The sequence below is a fragment of the Oxyura jamaicensis genome, chromosome 4 (assembly GCF_011077185.1).
Source record: "Oxyura jamaicensis isolate SHBP4307 breed ruddy duck chromosome 4, BPBGC_Ojam_1.0, whole genome shotgun sequence".
NCBI classification, from domain to species: domain Eukaryota; kingdom Metazoa; phylum Chordata; class Aves; order Anseriformes; family Anatidae; genus Oxyura; species Oxyura jamaicensis.
The window spans coordinates 14,196,676-14,213,848 of record NC_048896.1 but is presented as its reverse complement, the minus strand read 5'-3'; the positions used below and the strand labels follow the sequence as shown (position 1 = coordinate 14,213,848).

Sequence of the window (17,173 nt, the reverse complement as noted above, 5' to 3'; positions counted from 1 at the left end):
GACAGGTACATTAGATCAGCCACATATAGCAAAGTTTACTTTGATTATGTAGTAAGTGTCAAGATGTACAGTAGCTGATGTCAGTTTGATCTCTCTTATAGTATATAATGGCTTGTCCTTTTCATGGTTGAATGGACACTAATTTTTGTCTAATAAGTAAGCTATCAGTTGAGTGTTTTAGAGAGTAGCCAGAGTTTTTTGTCCTACTGAAAGGGAAACCATTCGTGAAATTATTTTAAAATTTGTTTGGATTGCTTGTTGTATTCATTTTTCTCCTTCTCTAAGTCCCCGTTTACTCAAAGGTACTAAAGGCACAATATTTTCTAAGGACCCGCTGTGAATCTATTGCAATGTGTATGAGATCTTTCCATATTAAAATAGTGAAGAGATCAGAATATTTTGTCTGTCCTGATGTGTATCTGCCAAACTGCAAAGTCCGTACGTACCACCATTTAAACTTTAAAGAGAGGAAAAACCATGTTCTGTTGTTACGATCCCCTTCCTTCTCCCTTGTGGGTAAAGTAGGAAGGGTGTAAGACTAACATTTGTAGATGGTATCTTACTGCTATGCAGCCATGATTTCAGTTAAATTGCATTTATGAAAATACCTTACTAGTGTAGATTTTGCAAGGCATAAGATAACTAATCAATAGTGGACTTATAACAACAACAAAAATAAATGGACAAACTCTTGAAGTGCAACGTAGTGTTTCAGGTTGTCTAGCATGCCTTAGCCTCCTGGCATGAGGGCAATTCCAGGGGAAACACGTATACAGTGAATAGTAATTTCTAAACTTAGGAGATGTTAATTTAAGGAGAAAAAAAACAAAACAAACAAACCTCGTCTCTGGTTACTACAAGTATGGTAGTAACTATTAACATCTCTGAACTCTGTACTGTTAAGTCTAAGTCACTGGCCTCACAAAGACTTAGTTAAGTATGGTTAGATCTTTTGTCACTGACAGATTGAGCTGTTTAGCTCTAATTAAAGTGATTTGCAGCATGGTGCTGAGGCCTCTGATGCCTGGCATGCATGGAGCTAGGTGTTTTTGTGTCCTTTTTTATTTATTTATTTATTTATTTTTCCCTGTTTTTGTGGTGTCTTTTTTTCCAGTCTAGAAATTTCTTCCTTCTACCTAAATCATTACTGGTGTATAGGATCTTCTCATAAAAAGCATTGTCTTATCAGGGATACCCAGGACACTTAAAAGTGTATGGACACTACCTAGCAGGATGTGAATGGCTACTTGTGTTTCTGTTTGATCCAGGTGTTCTTCCATAAGCAAAACTGACGAGTTCTTCATTGTTGAGGCTCTGAATAACTTCATTAATATTCCTCTGCAATCTAGAAGTTCTGGTAACAGAAAGTGTCAGAAACCTTAATAATACCAATACTTAGTTTTAATCAACACAAAATTCATTACAAGAAAAAAGATAACTTGTTAAAAAGGAGAATGTTTCCAATACACCTGACAGTAAATATTGAAAATGTTTCTTGATTTAGGAGATGAATGTTTGTGTCATTTCCTGAGGTATCAGACTGTTTTCTTTACATATTGCAGGGGCAAAGTATACCTTGATGTGCTTTAAGTAAATTACTGGACAAGTGTGTCCTACTTTCCTCTTGTCTAAGGGAAGTATGTGGTCTGCCTGCTTCAGACAAGGATTGTGGGTCTCCAACCTTTTTCATTTTACACAGTGGAAGGTTTCAGAAGTGAAAGCTTTAGAAGTAGCTTACAAATTCACAGGATCCTGCAATCAGGGGCATTAATCAGAACTTGAAAACATCCTCTCGTTCACTGGTATGCCCCTGATTTGTAAATCAGTGTTCCCCCACTTCCACTGGGTTATGCCAGTGGATGTGACTTAAGTTTCTTGTTACCTTATGTACCACTGTCAGGGTAGCTGCAGCATGCTGCAAATTTAATGCCTGAGCTGCCGTTTTCATGTCATCGAGGCTGTGCCTTGGCTGTCCTTAGCAGTCCCCATCCACTCTTCGTGGGAGTTTTACTTGTTTTGAGCCCAGAACTGGGCTCAGAGAAGTGTAATCCCCACAGTCCCAAAGCAGAAGCCCTGCTGTGCAACTGGGAACTGAGAGTGAATGTCTTCCATCTGTTCCTCTGTCCTCCACGTGCAGCCCCTCACTCCTCCATGTTCTCTGCACTAAGAAGGTGAAAGCTTACCGTGCCAGTGTTACATCAGATGAAAGCTTTACTGCTGCAGTCAGCAACTTCTTCACTTGTTCAGTTTGAGAGATCACTAACAGAGGTAAGACTTAGATGTTTCTGATAACTTACTGATGAGAAAGTGTCTCCAGGCTCTCCTCATACATTAACATTGCTGCCTGCTTCACTTCTCTTCCTGTATTCTCTTTGGGATATATAGAAAATAAGGCTGTAATAATGCTGTCCTTTCTTGTCTTCTTTCACAAACATTAATCCCATGATTTTTTATCAGTATGAAATAACCCTAGAGATAGGGCAGTCTGTGGATCAGCTTGTATGAAACTAGAAAACTGAAATTATTTTGTTTAATTGCGTGTGAAAGTCAACTTTTGTCAAAATCTCTAGCTGTGACTGGGTACTTACAAAATGCAATGTATTCTTTTCTTTAGCAGATCACCTAAATACATTTTACTAGCAACCCTTCTGAACCAGATGAAACTGTAATTCAAGCTGTCTTGTCTGCTTCTGCTTTAGTTCACAATAATGTCACTATGCAGCTCACACCAAAGACTTAAGTTTTTATCTCTAACAGCTACGTCAGGTATTTTGTCCTGAGTTTTTCTGCAGATCATTACTGGTAAGGTAGCTTTTTTAAAACAATAATAAAGAAAACAATCTTCCATTCAGTGTGTGTGTGTGTATGTAAAAGTTTTGCTACTCCATCAATGTGAATTTGCAAGCTTGTTCTAATCTTTTAGAGACCAGCAATTCAGAAGAACTAGCAGTTCTTTTCCAGCTGGAATACAAGAAACATTGCTGCAGCCAACAAACTAAGTTAACGCAGACTCATATTCCTTCTAGGAATTGTGCTTTGGCATACTGCTTGACTAAACATCTTCAGTATTTGAAGGCTGACTTTGAATTTGTTGATAAATTGGATATATTAGAGGCAAGGGTACAACATGGCCATGTGGTGAAGGGATTGAGCAAGGAGCTAAATGTGTGCTCCTTGTGGTTCTGTGCCCCTAAGTAAAGAACTAAAAGCATTCTGCTGTGGCTCCTCCATCTGCAGAGGGGTTAGCCCTGTCCTCAAGTCTCTGTGAAGCGGGGATCCCCTCTGTGGGATGTCTCTGGGGCATCTTTCATACCTGGAAGAAGAGTATATGCAGGGGAGGGACCAGGTTCCATATAGGCAGAAGGAACAGCCTTAGCTAAGTTCAAATATTTCTTAAGCCATGGGGAAGTTTCAGGAGTAAAAAGGAGTTTGTGACACATCCCTTCAGAGGATTTGTCCCTGTGCTGGGTGCCGGTATCCAGGCAGGGCAGCAGGCCTGCAGGGTGCTGTGAGGAGAGGCTGCTTCCAGTGGCCCCCTCACAGGGCAGGCCTGGGCCCAGCAGCTCAAGGGAAATGTGCCTGAAAAAGGACGAAACTTAACCCAGCAGTGAGGGGGAAAAAATGTGCATAGAACAGCCCTGTGGCATCGGGGTCAGGGCAGGAGGCAGTGGGAGGTGCTCCAGGCCCGGGGCTCCCTGTGGCCTGTGGAGAAACCATGGCGGAGCCGGGGACGTGCCCTGAAGGAGCTGCAGCCCATGGAGAGGAGCCCACGCTGGTGCAGTCTGTGGAGGACTGCGGCCTGTGGAGGAGCCAGTGTGGAACAGGGCATGCGTGTGGAGGAAGGAACAGCAGGGAGGAGCTGTTACACACAGACCATGGCCACCATGCCCTTCCCCAGCGCCACATGGGGTGAGGGAGAAGGCAGAGGATTTGGAAATGGAGCCAAGTTGATCCTGGGGTAAGGTTTGGTGGCAGGGGGAAACACTGCTTTAATTCGTTTTGGTATCTTACTATCCAACTCCTTATTTATGAATTGACAATAAATTAAATTAACTTTCCCTAGGTCAAGTCTGTTTTGCTTGTGATGGTAACTGGTAAGTGATCTCCCTGTCATTATCTCAACCCACAGGGCTTTTCTATCCTATTTTCTCTCTCTTTCCTCTTGAGGATTGGGGGGGGGAGTGAGAGAGACAGCAGCTGGGTGGGCGTCTGGCAGCTGGCCAAGGTCAACCCACCACAATCACACAATTTCGTGCCATGTTTAAAAAGACTATGTGCCCGGGCCTTTTACCAGCAGGATTTGCTTTGAGTGTTAGATCTGTTCAAGAAAACGCTGGTGTATGAAAATGTAGTTGGTAGCCTTATTTGACCTTCAGGAGCAGCTCTGCAGCCCTTGTTTACTTGAGCCTGTTGTACTCTGCTGCGTGTGTCTTAAAGTTTCCCCACAGTAGCAGATTGCTTGGGCACTTGCCCATCTCTTTGTTTTGGGAGAAATTTGCAGTGTGAGATGAGAAGCTCAGATCTGTCTGTCCTGCATGCTGACGATGGCTCGTGTGTAACTTTGCTGTCAGGCTTTGTGTGTGTGTGGAGCAGCCAAGCTTAATTAAGGTCACTGGTGCATTTGTGTGCGGTGAGGTGCCATTGTGCCCTGACGGCCTGTGTGTTTGTGTGCGGTTCCATGTGCATCTGTATGGACTGTAACACAACATGCTAACTTGATTTCTTTGTAATCCTTACATAGAGCTCCTTGGACACAAGGTATATAGAAATGCCCTGTCCTTAACTGCATTATATGCAATTTGGGTCGTTCTATAGCTCAAGTGTAGTATGAGTGGCATGCATATCATCACATGCTTCCAATTCTTAGGTTTATTTTGTTCATACAGCTTCATGGGAAGCTGCAAATCAGAAATCTGCTGGTAAGTATAATTGTGTTGCCAGAGATACCCTATGCACGGTCTCTTTTTAACCTTCTTTTTAAAAATTCTTTTGGCAGTCTAAGCTTTATCTAGTTGTGATCCATGGCATGTAATGACAGGGTTGAAAATGAACAACTTGTTAAAAAAACCTCAAAAATAGAAAAAAAAATGTCTTGGGGAAAAAAAAAAATCAAGGTTGGGGATCCTGTTTCCTTATCTTCCCTTTTCCTTTCCTTTAATTTCAGGCATCTTTTGCAGGATGAGCAAATGGAGCAGAATTATTACCTGACTGGAGGAGAGAAGAGTTCTTAAAGACAGCCTGTAAGTAGAGAAATTCTTATTTACCTGGTTAAAGTCAGTAGATCTCCAGTTCCATGTGGCAGTGCATACACATTTATTGTTCGGACTAAGGATAAAAGTAACATCCCACCCTACGGCTGGCAAATCTGCAGTGAGGACCCCATTGCACACTAGTGGTTTACATCTCATATAACTTGAAATAAAGGAGTCACTCACACATTCATAATCAATACAATTACCGCTACTTTACATGAATTAAGTAATTTGTATGGTATTACTGTTTGGGGCATTTGTATCCCTATTCAGAGCACTTCTGTATTGCAACCCCACTGATGGTAAAGGCAGGTGCATGCCAGTTACCCACAAAACGAGGGAAAGCTCTATGGGGAAACTCTTTTATGTCCATCTAGATTTGAATTTGTAGTCCCTTTCCAATTACTGTGCTAATTGTTTAAGAGATTGCTAGACTAAAAAAGTTTTTAATCACTAATCTGTTTTTGAAAGGAACTTATGGGCTCAAAACCTGAACTACATACTTCTTAAATTAATTTTCTTCATGAATACTTCTTTCTCAATACAGATTTGTGAGTCAGAACACCCTACTGTGCTTGTTTCTTTTGTCTTTTCTTCAAACACCTGGCCTATTATTCTCCCTTTTTTTTCCCCCCAACAAAATTGCTCTTTCTTTGTAGGCAAGGTTCTGATGATATTATGCCACTGGAAATACGAAAATTTACCCGACGTCCTATGTTACCAGAACTGAACTTGGGGCAGATGACAAACTAAACAAACCTGTCAAGTTAGCCAAATGTGAGTACTCCAATAGAAATATTTGCAAGCATTTCTTGAAGAGGTATCAATATTGTCCAAAATCTACAAGCAAAACACCTCAAAAAATTGTCACACGGAGGGTAATGTCAAGAGGTTTAATTCCACAACTCAGTTTTTCTCACAGTGGTCTAAAGCCTGCAGAAGGTGAAGGGGGGTGGTGGTGTATTCAGATCTTGTGCTACTTTGAAAATCCTCCCCAAGATTTTTGCTTTCAGGAAAACCAGACAAACCCAATAAAACAAGCAGGGCTCCAGGCCTGCCTCAGTTGAAGCCTATGCCAAGAAACTGTGTTGATGTCACACAGAGAAGAATTAGGCTGCAACCCTGACCAAAAAAATCCTGCAGTCTTAATCCAGATCAGCATAAGCTTTGCCTAAATTGCACTAAATTCTTTAGTCCTATAAGGCAAAATAAAGTGTCTGGAAATAATTGCAATGTCCAGTGTGAGAACTGTTTAAAACAAACAAAAATCAAAAAGCTCTCTGACTGGTTTAGAATGTGGGGTGCTGCTGTTGCACTGAGAAGAGCTAGCAAAGGAAATGTTCCTGCTTGGTTTATTTAAGTGTTGACCCATGTGTAGCTATGAAACCAGACCAAAGGTTTTTCAAGTAAATTCTTCCCTACATTTCTTAACTGCCATTTTAATGCTATGTCCACAAAAACTTTTAATCCTCTTTATTTACATTTAAAATAAAGTAACATTTCTAAACAGGTAAGCTTTCTTCCTTGGTGTGATATTTTGTTAAAAAATAGCAATAATTAACATGAAAGGCTTGCTGAGTTCTGGTTACAGGTGTACTTTGATTCCTAAGCTGATTTCAAGTGTTGCCCTGCATATTTATTTTCATAATATCATTAGCGCTCACAGCTGGCTTTTTAATTCACATGAAAGAACAGAAATTTCTTGGAAGCAGTCATTAAAGCAGAAAAAGTGAAATCAGGTTTTTAAAAAATACTTCTGCATTTCAAACTAAAAACAGGTGACACGTCAACGAGCTGTATTCCCTGCTTGCACCCACTGAGATGCTAACGTCTGCAGACACCATCTTCCACCCAAATGGCATAGGAATGGCAGCTTTTATTTAACCTGTATATAACAGAATAAGCAGGGTACTTCCCTTTGCCATCCTTCCCCATATTAAGAAGGGCGCAGTGGCTTGAAGCCACAGAGCCATGGATAAATATGCACCAGAGTCCCTCCCTCTTCCCCGACTCGGTGTGACAAATTCAGGAGAAGTTAGGCTGGCAGAGGAGCAGTACCAAGCAGGTGGTTGCAGTAAGAGAGGAGGGTGTTGTCAGAGGGTAACTTCTTGTAAGGTGAATCTGGAAAGAGCAACGGCAAATCAACCTGGGGAGGGGTTTAGGAACCAGACCTGGTATCCAAGCCTCTAATTTTGAGGGGTCTGTGGCCGATGTAAAAGTGCCTGTATGTGCTGTGTAAAGGTAGCAGCTCCTAGAGCTGGGTCTGGTACAAGCTATAGTACAAATAAGTGAAGTTACTTGCCTCAGAGTATTGCTGCCCCTGAAAACATTCATGTCCATAGCTATTAGAAAAACTTTGACAGATAAAAGTTACCTCTGCATTTAGCTGCTGAAATCAAGGGAATTTTAGCTTGTGAATTTGCTTTTTCGGGGTGAAATTTTGATGGCCCTGTAGTCAAAGTTTTTGGTGAATGTGAGAACTTCCTGTTTCATGCTATTTATTCAAACCAGCCTTCAGCAGTTATTTTTCATGTGCTGTTTCTAAAGTTCCTGCTACTTTAATGAAACACTGGCACAGTGCTTTCCTGCAGAACCTCCTCACCTTGCAGGAGTGACACTGATGGCAAGGAAAGATGCCACGTTCTACTCTGTGAATTGTGTGCTGGCAGTTTTCAAACCATTAACCTACTTAAAAGGTTAATTTGGAACAAACCCAGTGCTTGAGTGGATACTGTGTTGTGCTGCCAGCTGGCACCCTGGGCTATGGGAGGAGACTGGTGAGAGTGAATAGCTGTTGTGGAAGGAAACGCACACAAATTTTTTGTGAGAGGTCTTGGTCACATTGCCTTCCACATCTTCTGCTGCCTGACCCACATAGCAGGACTAGCCTGCATACTTGGGGTACAAAGCTTGCTTTTCCTAACAGTAAACCACCACCACCTCCCACCTGTGGTAACTGAGATCTGTGAATCCAGAAATACTTCCAGACTTGTGGTAGGTTACAGCCCAAGAGCAGTCCAAGCATAGTTCAGAGGAAATGAAAAACAGATCTACCTGATGCAGCAAACCATCTTTCTCAGTCACAAACCTAAATACAAGCTCAGAGAAGTCTATAGAAGCAGCAGTTGGGTATCTGGAGCTCTGCACTCAAAACCCCAGCCTAGAACACATCTTTGATAGTCTCAAGAGTAGTCCCAGAGTTGCTGTGAGGAAAAACAAGTTCTAAAATTTACAAAATCTCTTCTGAATTTAGTGCTTGTGATTGGTCTTTAGGAACCAGACAGCATCAATGGGCGAGTTCCATGTTGTCGCATCAACCCACAGCAGAACTTGCTTGGAGTGTCACTACAGCCTTGGGAAAGGTAATCTGCAGGTGTTCTTAGCTGTTGGCCTTTCTGCTGTAACTGCTAAGCAACAATGAGCACTTGGGTAGCTCTGTCACGTTTGTTTAATCAGTCCTCACAACAGCCCTGTGAGGTAGGCAAGTAAGCTGCAAAGCCTATAGCTGGGGTAGTTGTTCGCAGTCTGTCTGATGGATGGGAAGTTCAGCAAAAACTTTGAAAGGATTTGTCCAAAGCCAGAAAAGGAGTTCATGATTTTGCTGAACTATAGACTTCTGGTTAGCAGAACCTCTGTTTAGTCATTTCAACATCAGTCCAAGGAAGAACTTAACACTTCACATTTAGTTTTTGCTTAAATTCTCAATCTACTCAAGGCATGAAACATGGAAATGTACAAGCGATCTCTTAGCTTAGTGGTCTTGTAATACGTGCCACTAGTCATGCTAAAAGTATTCAGTAACCTCATATTTACAGCTATTGGCTACTAACTGATACGTGGATGTGCACTGGGAACTACACACAACTTACTGCACATCAATAACCTATTGTCACAGGGTACAGTTTTCAAATACAAAGTGTATTTTTTAATTATTAAAACATTGCCACTCTGAACATAAACATTTCTTGATTGAAACAAGATATACTTTATACAAACCTAGTTCTGAATCGAGAGCCTATACGGAAAATAGTCTACATCTCCTTCCTGCTAAGTCTGTCTAAAATGTGCGACTTCATTGGTTCACTGGCATCTGTACTTCAACATGAAGCATGTTTTCAAAGTTAAGAACATACCATGTACTGGTTCTTACATCTAAAGTCTGTATGTAAGAGTTCCTCCTGAGAAATGAGTTAAGAATTGCTTGTAAGACGGAAGTTATTCCTACGAAGAATTTCAAACATTTGGACTAGCATCCAGTGACTTCAGGGATTTCAAAGCTTCAGTTTCATTGTCGCCTGAGTTATAAAGACAAGGGCAGTTCCTGCTTATTTCTGTAGTGTCAGAAATTCACTCTGTATCAAAACGATGACAAAGTCAACTTGCCACAGGATTTCATGTTGTAATGAAGGGAAATTTTTAGCAGGGTTATCTCCTTCTAATCCATTGCTGAAAGTGGAGGAACTACAGCTGGATGTGTGTGTTTTCGCCTTTTTCTTTTAAATGTCTCTGGGTGCTACTTATTGGGGAAGGCATTCACTTTCCCCTCTCTGGCTGCAGTCTGTGGGAGAGCTCCTAACAAAGTTCTTTGTTAGTGTTTGTAAGACTGGAGATGAGGTTTAATTGAGGGATTTGTGCTGAATGTTCTTTCGCTTTGAGCCTTAGTGCTGCAATGCTCGACGTTTTCCTTTCAACTGCTGCTGGATCAGTGAAGGCAGTAAGAGCAGGGTCTGACGGGGGTCCAGGAGCTTTCATTAGTACTGAAGCTGTTGTCATGAGAGGATTTAAAGCATTGAGAAACCTGTATTTGAAAGAAGTCAATATTATTCAAACTGAGAATTGTTTTGGAGAACACGTACTTTTTGAGTTTCAAGGAATAAAAAAAAACCGGGGGGGGGGGACAACTAACTTGCCAAAACTACCAGTTTCTTCCAAGTGTACATTGTTTTGCAGAATCTATTTTTGCTTTATTTTGCAGTACAGCATCTTACTCTTAAAGCAAACAAAATAACAATTGCAGATACCTAGAACATCAACCACTCACTTAACTCCTAATTCTTTCTCAACAAACCTTGGATGCTGGAGCTCAGCCTGTTCTGTGAAAACAATAAATGACCTCATAAGAAGACCAATTTATGTAGCTGTTTACGTAGCCGATTTGTTCAGACAAGTTGCTCCATATGAAAAGCAGCATTTGCCTGTGTGGCGGACAGATCTGCCAGTTAATGTGGAACTGATACAGGCTGTAACTTCAGCAAGAGGAGAACACTATCTTTTACATGTGTGTATGTATACACACGTTTATACATGCTACACAGATGCTTTTTCATATCTTATGGGGTACATTATGGAGCCTTCTGATCTCCATAGGAAAAAAAAATGACTAAAACCTTTATTCTGCCAAATCTCCTAGAAGCCACATCTGTCTGCAGTCACATCGTTATTTATGCAAAATAAGGATGGAGCTGAAGCCACCTAGGTTACTGCGCTCTATGTGAAGACCAATATTCAGTGAGACCAAAGTTTCGGTAAGTATGCACAATTGATATTCAAACAGCAATTACATAGCAAGTTTTCACTAGCATGACCTAAAGCTAAGTTTTGGTGTTTTTTTTTTGTTTTGTTTTTTTTTTTTCTAATCAAGTGATCCCACACAGGGACCAGCTCCATTTTATTAAGTATATTTTTCTATGGGAGCACGTTTATTAAGAACATATGTGAATATCAAACTAATAAAAATACAGTTTTTTAACAGTTTTGAGATTTAGGGGAAAAAAAAAAAGACTATACCTTCCAAAATGTGGATTTAAAATAGGATTTCTGAAGAGAGAAGTCCAGGTAAGGCTGCTGAGGCCAAATGGCCCTAGGGTTGAAGGACTAAAGGCTGAAGACATGGATGGCACAGCCAATGTTGAAAAAGGCATTGACCTCCACGTGTGATCTAGGAGGGGGGAATGACTCAGTGGAACATCCAAAAATAGACCAAGTGGGTGCGTTAAGGAGATTCCTGGAACAGTCCCCAGAATTTCAGTTTTTTCACGTTTCCTCCACTTTGCCCTTCTGTTTTGGAACCAGACCTTCAATAAGAAATCATAAAGGCGTTAGCTGAACTTACTCTGAAGTTTGTCTTACCAGCTACTACTGCACGCAATGATACGGATGGCAAAATATTTACTGTTAAACAAAAACTTCTTTAAAAGATCCATTCATAAATGCCATAATGGGTTTATTAACAAATCGGTTATAAAGACTGTGAATTTTACTACTGTAGCTCCGACTGTATAGTCCCATACATTTTAAAGCCATTGTGATAGATAAACCAATCACTTGAGAACTTATGATCACTTATTAAAATTATTATTCTTCCTTTCATGAACTATTTATTGAAAATTAAATTTCAACAAAGCCTTTCAAGAGGTAGCTATTTCTGTACAGGTAACTTGGGAAACACCTTAATCATGACTGTAAGAGGAACTAGGCCAAATACGTGGTGTGTGCTTCTTATCTTGATAGCTGGGGCATTCATTTTTATACATGAAAAGTAAAACAAAAACCTTTTGTTACCTACCATGAATGCAAACAGCATAGAGTTATATGACAGTGATTAACTGAGTTGCAGTGGAAGTCAATACTAAAGTAGAAAATCTAGTAAGTTTTATTAGAACAGCGTATCAAGCTGTTCCTAAAGGGGCTTTAGCTAGCACTGGTTTTGTGTAGTAAGCTGTTGGATATATTGCCTGTTCAAGCCTGACTAGTCATTATTTTAGACCATTAAACAACTTTTAAAGATTTTAGTCAATCCACTCTACAGATCAGAAAAACTGACTTTTCACACTGTCATTATTTAGCATTCACTGAGCTGAACCTTTCAGCCCCAGGATGGTAGTAAAGAGTAGACTGGAGAGCATCAGCCCTAAAACAGTGTGGGGAGGTTTTTTTTTTTTTTCTTTAGTGATCTTGAAAGTGTATGCTGCTGAGGTTGCACACTCAAAATCCAACTGTACTCAGCCACTCAGGTTTTTGAGTCCCCTCTGTAGTGGGGACCATTCAAGCTGGATTCTGAACTGGATCTGGACTTGCCCTAATGAGGATTCAATATTCAGTAGAAAGTGGTAATACAAAAAACAAGAGTTCGTGGAAAGACAGTCCTCAGTCCTGTACAGAACCATGACTTTCTGAAGTTTACTTCTGATTTAGGATGAAGGCAGACTTTAAAGATGGGGGTCATTTAACATACAGTGTAGTTAACTTCATATCAAGAATCTGTCCATGTCACTAAAACAAAGTAAAATCATAAAATTAAGCTGCAAAAAATAAGTCTTAAAAAAAAAAAAAAAAACAGCAGATGCTAAAATAGTTATTCCTTTGGTATTAGTCTTTCTGAAATAGATTTTATAGCAGTAAGTGTTATGACAATCTGAATTTTGATGCAGAAGTTTTACGGATGTATGGCTTTTAATAGCTGCTTACTATATCTGCAATTATATTTCAGCCAAAATATTTTAAGTTCTAAATTTGTATCATGTAATGTCTCAAAACTGGATTTTGGGTGTTCCCACCTCCACTGCTCCTTTTAATATCAGACATGCCATCTAACTATTTGCAGTGACTAACTGCAAATACTTCAGGTCCTAAAACAATATTAAGTGTGTTTGGAAGGAAAGGTGTTAGTGTTTTCCATTCAAATAAATGAAACAAAAAAGGCAGAGAACTGTCTCACACTGAAGATATACAAGTTAAAAACTTTCCTAAAAGGACATAATATGCTGCAAATGTATTAATTTCCTTACTAAGTCTTAGTATTGTTCTTCAATCTGTTCTTCATCAAGAAGCCTAACATGAAATGTGTGCTTTTCTGCTTTTTCTGTCCTAAAGAAAATCCATTTGATCGCTCATACTTGCACTTTGACTACAAAATAACTTTTTTTAGTGTTACAGATGATTTTGGTTTTACAACTAAACTTATTTAATCATCTCTCAGATTTTTTATTCTTCAAATGTGAAATTATCACCATCGATATCTAATAATTACCATTAGAAAACAGTTGACTTTCTGTTCCTTACTGTTACAAACTCATCAACTCAAGTGAGAAAAGGGGCACAGGCATGCATCATACATGACAAACAGCTATCAAAATTTAATGCATATATTCATTAGAATTCAGATTAGTCATCTCAAAGCTTTTGTTGAGCATTTTTCCTTTGCTTTACTTGCCTTTACTCTGTTTTCAGATATATCTGACGTGACAAACTAAACATAAGAGAAACCGCTACGCTAGTGTTAAGGTATTTGTGGTATGAGTTTGATAGCAGTGACAAAATACTTTGGAAAAAGTGTGTTACTGAAGTCCGGATATTTGAGTATTAACACTCATAGGAAGATGAGCTTTAAAGTAATGATTTTGAATTATACGCTACATTATCCGGATATTTTTTGTAATTACAACCTTATTACCTGACAAAAGTTTTAAAAAGAAAAGGTGAGCATGTAATATTTGATAGCTTTCTTGCTGTAATTTTCTTTGAAAATATATATTTAATTGATGCAATACCTAGCAATCATTAAAAAGACCTAGGGATGTGGCTATCATGTTTCTGCTGTAGCTGAATACAGGATCACACTCAGAAAACATTACAAGGATGCTCAGATCAGCTATATTTGTTGTAAGCTAATGTTTTAACACCGATCCAGTTTGTAGAACTAAAATACCCAAATAATGGCTTGCTCTACACATTATGAAAGCAATATCCCTTTAACTTGTTCTTATTTTCCTCCCATAGCAACACTGTGAATTATGAGCAGAATGGCAAGAAGAGATATAAACGCTACCGAAGAGCTTCCTAACACAGGTTCAGATATTGAAAACGTTTTGTGGACTTTCAAAATACCCCCTTCCCATGGTATGGAAGAATGCAAAGATTCTTGCTGCCATCTCTTCCCTTCCTGTCTACAAGAAAATAACGGACAGTGGTGGTTGATGTCTTTTGAAGTGATGCTGAAATGAGAATTATCAGTGGGTAATTTTTTTCCTTATTTGTTCATTTTCATGTAAGGCTCCTAAATGCAAGAGTGAGGGACGACATAGTGGCTTGTATCCATTTCAGTGGGTTGATGGAGGGGTTGCTGCAGAGATCTCAAATTGAAAACAATGAGGTGAAGGAGTCTGATTGTACTTGGGAAGATCAATTAGTTTCCTAGAATTACACTTGAGTAAATTAAAGATACCACCTTTCGTGCCAACTGGTTTATTCAGGTACTGTAGAGAGGCATGAAAGTCTTCTCACAGGACAAGAGTGACTGTGAGCATGGGTATTGGAGGGATGTATTTGGACATTAAGGTAGCTTGTTATTTACAACACATCTCCATCTATACAGTACCTGTTCCTATGAATCCTTTCACCTCCAAGCTAAAAGGTTTCCCATCTACCACAGGACAAGAACACAGACAGAAGCGCTGTGCACTGGAAGTTCGCCCCAAGTGAACTGTGCTGACTGGGTGCTCGTGCCCTGAAGACTTTTTAGGATCTGAATCTGACAAGGAATATGTAGGTGCAAGGAATAGTCTTTTGTTGTTCCTTCTATCCACTAAGGATACGTGAACTTGATTTTGCTTGTTAAATCCATTTTGACTACGTCAAACCTAAACATTTCCATGTCTTTTAGATGAGTCACTATGAGAAGAGTTCCTCTTTGCCATCCACCATTGCACTGTTCCTTCACTAGTCCAACTGAATACAGAGTGAGCACCCTAGGAGGGGAGTGTGACAGTAATGGGTGAGTTGACAGCTTTTCACCTGTGTCCCTTCTACCTGTAGATGCTGTGTGTAGTTGCCAGATAATGGGGTATTTCGGTGAGTAGAAGTTTTGGTGATTGTCGGTGGTAGGGAGAAGGAGGAGCACAAAACTTCCTCCAAGTCCACAAAAGAAATATGAAAAACATCCAGCTATTCTCAGAAGAGTAATTGCGAAGTACTATTAATACTTCTAAGAACCTTTCCTGAAGAGGGTGTATGTTAAAACAAAAAGATAACACCTGTAAGGCTGTAATTTTTTTTTTATCTAGTGTGAACCATCCCAGATCCAGTGAATTAAGTTACGACAACATCTATAAGCAAGGATCTGGCACCAACAGTAACAACGCTATGCAGCAATAAGTAGGACTGTCACACTGAGCAGCTGCACCCAGTTCTCAGTTTTTCATGAATATGCACGTACCCAGGGCTGTGCTGGAACGGTAGTTCAGCCGGTATCTGATAGACAGCACAAGCCACATTTTGTACAGATTTTTATTCTGAGCTTAAAAATACTTCGGAAGTCTTCACACAGTTTGAAACAACATTTTCAAAAAAAAAAAAAAAACCACCACCACCACCACACACCATAAACAAAAAACAGCCCAACACCAAACTCAACTCCAGAACACCTGGTTTTCGTATGGAAAGGGACTTCTAGCTTAGGCAAGAGATGAATTCTGAGCTCCTTCCTAGAAGGTATCAAGTATGAGTGTTTGGAGTCAGGAAAATCTACTTGGGGCATTTGTAGTTTAAGGGAAATGCACACGACGAGATAAGTCTCCCTCTCTGTGCCACATGTTCTACAAGCACTGGTGTTAGCACAGCTCAGCTGGGCCACGAAACTCCCCTGGACAGTGCCTTCCTGTCACATGAATATCTAATTAATCCCGTATTTGCTTTAACCAGTCATTTAGCGGCGTGACTGTGTTTTTGAGTTCAGTCAGTGCAGCCGAGTGGTGCAAGCTCCTCGGAACGCCTCGCTAACACCTCGGGCTGCCCCGCAGGTCCCCCGGGCGCTGTAAACCAGCCGAGTTCTCAGGCCGGCCTCACGCCCCCAAAGCCCAGCACACGGTACCTGCTTCAACCCGGGCGGACGGCAGCAGAGGCGAGCTGGCAGCGCGGTGGGGTGCTCCCAGGAGGCGCCGCTGGTGTCCCCGAGGCGGCCGGCCCGTCTCTCTCTCTCCATCCGTCCCTGAGGGGCCGAAGCGCAGCCCGCCCACCTCCACCCGCCCCCCGGGCCGGCTCCCCGCCGCCGCCCGGCACTCACCCACCTGGACGCGGGCCTCGGTCAGCTCCAGGCGGCCGGCCAGCTCCTCCCTGCGGGGGGCAGCGCACCGTTAGCCGCCTCCCCGCCTGTCCCCGAGCGGCGCCCGGCCCCTCCGCCCGCCACCCCCGCTACCTGGTGAACACGTCGGGGTAGTGGGACTTGCGGAAGGCTCGCTCCAGCTCCTCCAGCTGGAAGGTGCTGAACGTGGTGCGGTACCGCCGCTGCTTTCTCCTCAGCGGAGCCGGCGCCTCGCCGCCCCCCGCTGCCGCCGCCTCATGGCCGGGCGGGCGCCCCCCGCGCCCCGCCGCTGAGGGCTCCTCGGCGGGGCCGGGCCGCGGCGTTGGCTCCGCTCGCTCCTCGCCTGAGGGGAGAGAAGCGGGCAGTTAGCCGAGCGGCTTGGCCCCTCGCCTCGCCTCGCCCCGCCGCCCCTCACCGTGCCGCCGGCCCGCGACGCCGTCGATGAAGCAGGAGGTGAGGAGGTGCAGCGCCGCCGGGGGGGCGCCCTGCATGGCGGCGGGCTGGCGGGCAGAGCCCGGCACCGGGTTTTATGGGCGCGGACAGCCCGGCCGGCTCGGCGCCCCGGTAATTAGCATTTCATTAACGCGCCCGCGTCAGGCCCGGGGGTGGGACGCGCACGGCCGGGCCCGGGGGGAACTCCCCGGGCTGTGCGGGAGGGGAAGGGGTGCCTGGCTTCGGTGCTCTCCCCCTTCTGCTCCGCTTCGAGTCCTTGCTTTCAGCGATCGCTCAGTGCCCCGTGGCAACAAACACTGGGAAGGTGCGCAGAAACCAGCGGGATTGTCGTTCTTCCGCAGATCTCTACGGCTTCTCGTGGCTGAGTTGTGTTGTCGGCGCTGTTACTGCA

The 17,173-nt window shown here is 42.3% G+C and overlaps 1 protein-coding gene across 2 annotated transcripts; it reads right to left on the bottom strand.

The window, feature by feature from the left end:
* Positions 1 to 6,710: 6,710 nt before the first annotated feature.
* Positions 6,711 to 16,906, bottom strand: ESX1 (ESX homeobox 1). Of its 2 annotated transcripts, XM_035325352.1 has the most exons (5): positions 16,745 to 16,868; positions 16,444 to 16,672; positions 16,316 to 16,361; positions 11,040 to 11,326; positions 6,711 to 10,050 (listed from the first exon to the last, which is right to left on the bottom strand). In XM_035325352.1, the coding sequence occupies exons 1-5, from the start codon at positions 16,818 to 16,820 to the stop codon at positions 9,825 to 9,827; spliced, it is 864 nt and encodes a 287-aa protein (XP_035181243.1). In that variant the 5' UTR covers positions 16,821 to 16,868; the 3' UTR covers positions 6,711 to 9,824. The 2 variants fall into 2 exon arrangements, with proteins under 2 accessions (XP_035181243.1, XP_035181244.1); XM_035325353.1 differs by lacking the exon at positions 6,711 to 10,050 and having other exon boundaries at positions 11,150 to 11,326; positions 16,312 to 16,361; positions 16,745 to 16,906.
* Between the last annotated feature and the right edge of the window lie 267 nt (positions 16,907 to 17,173).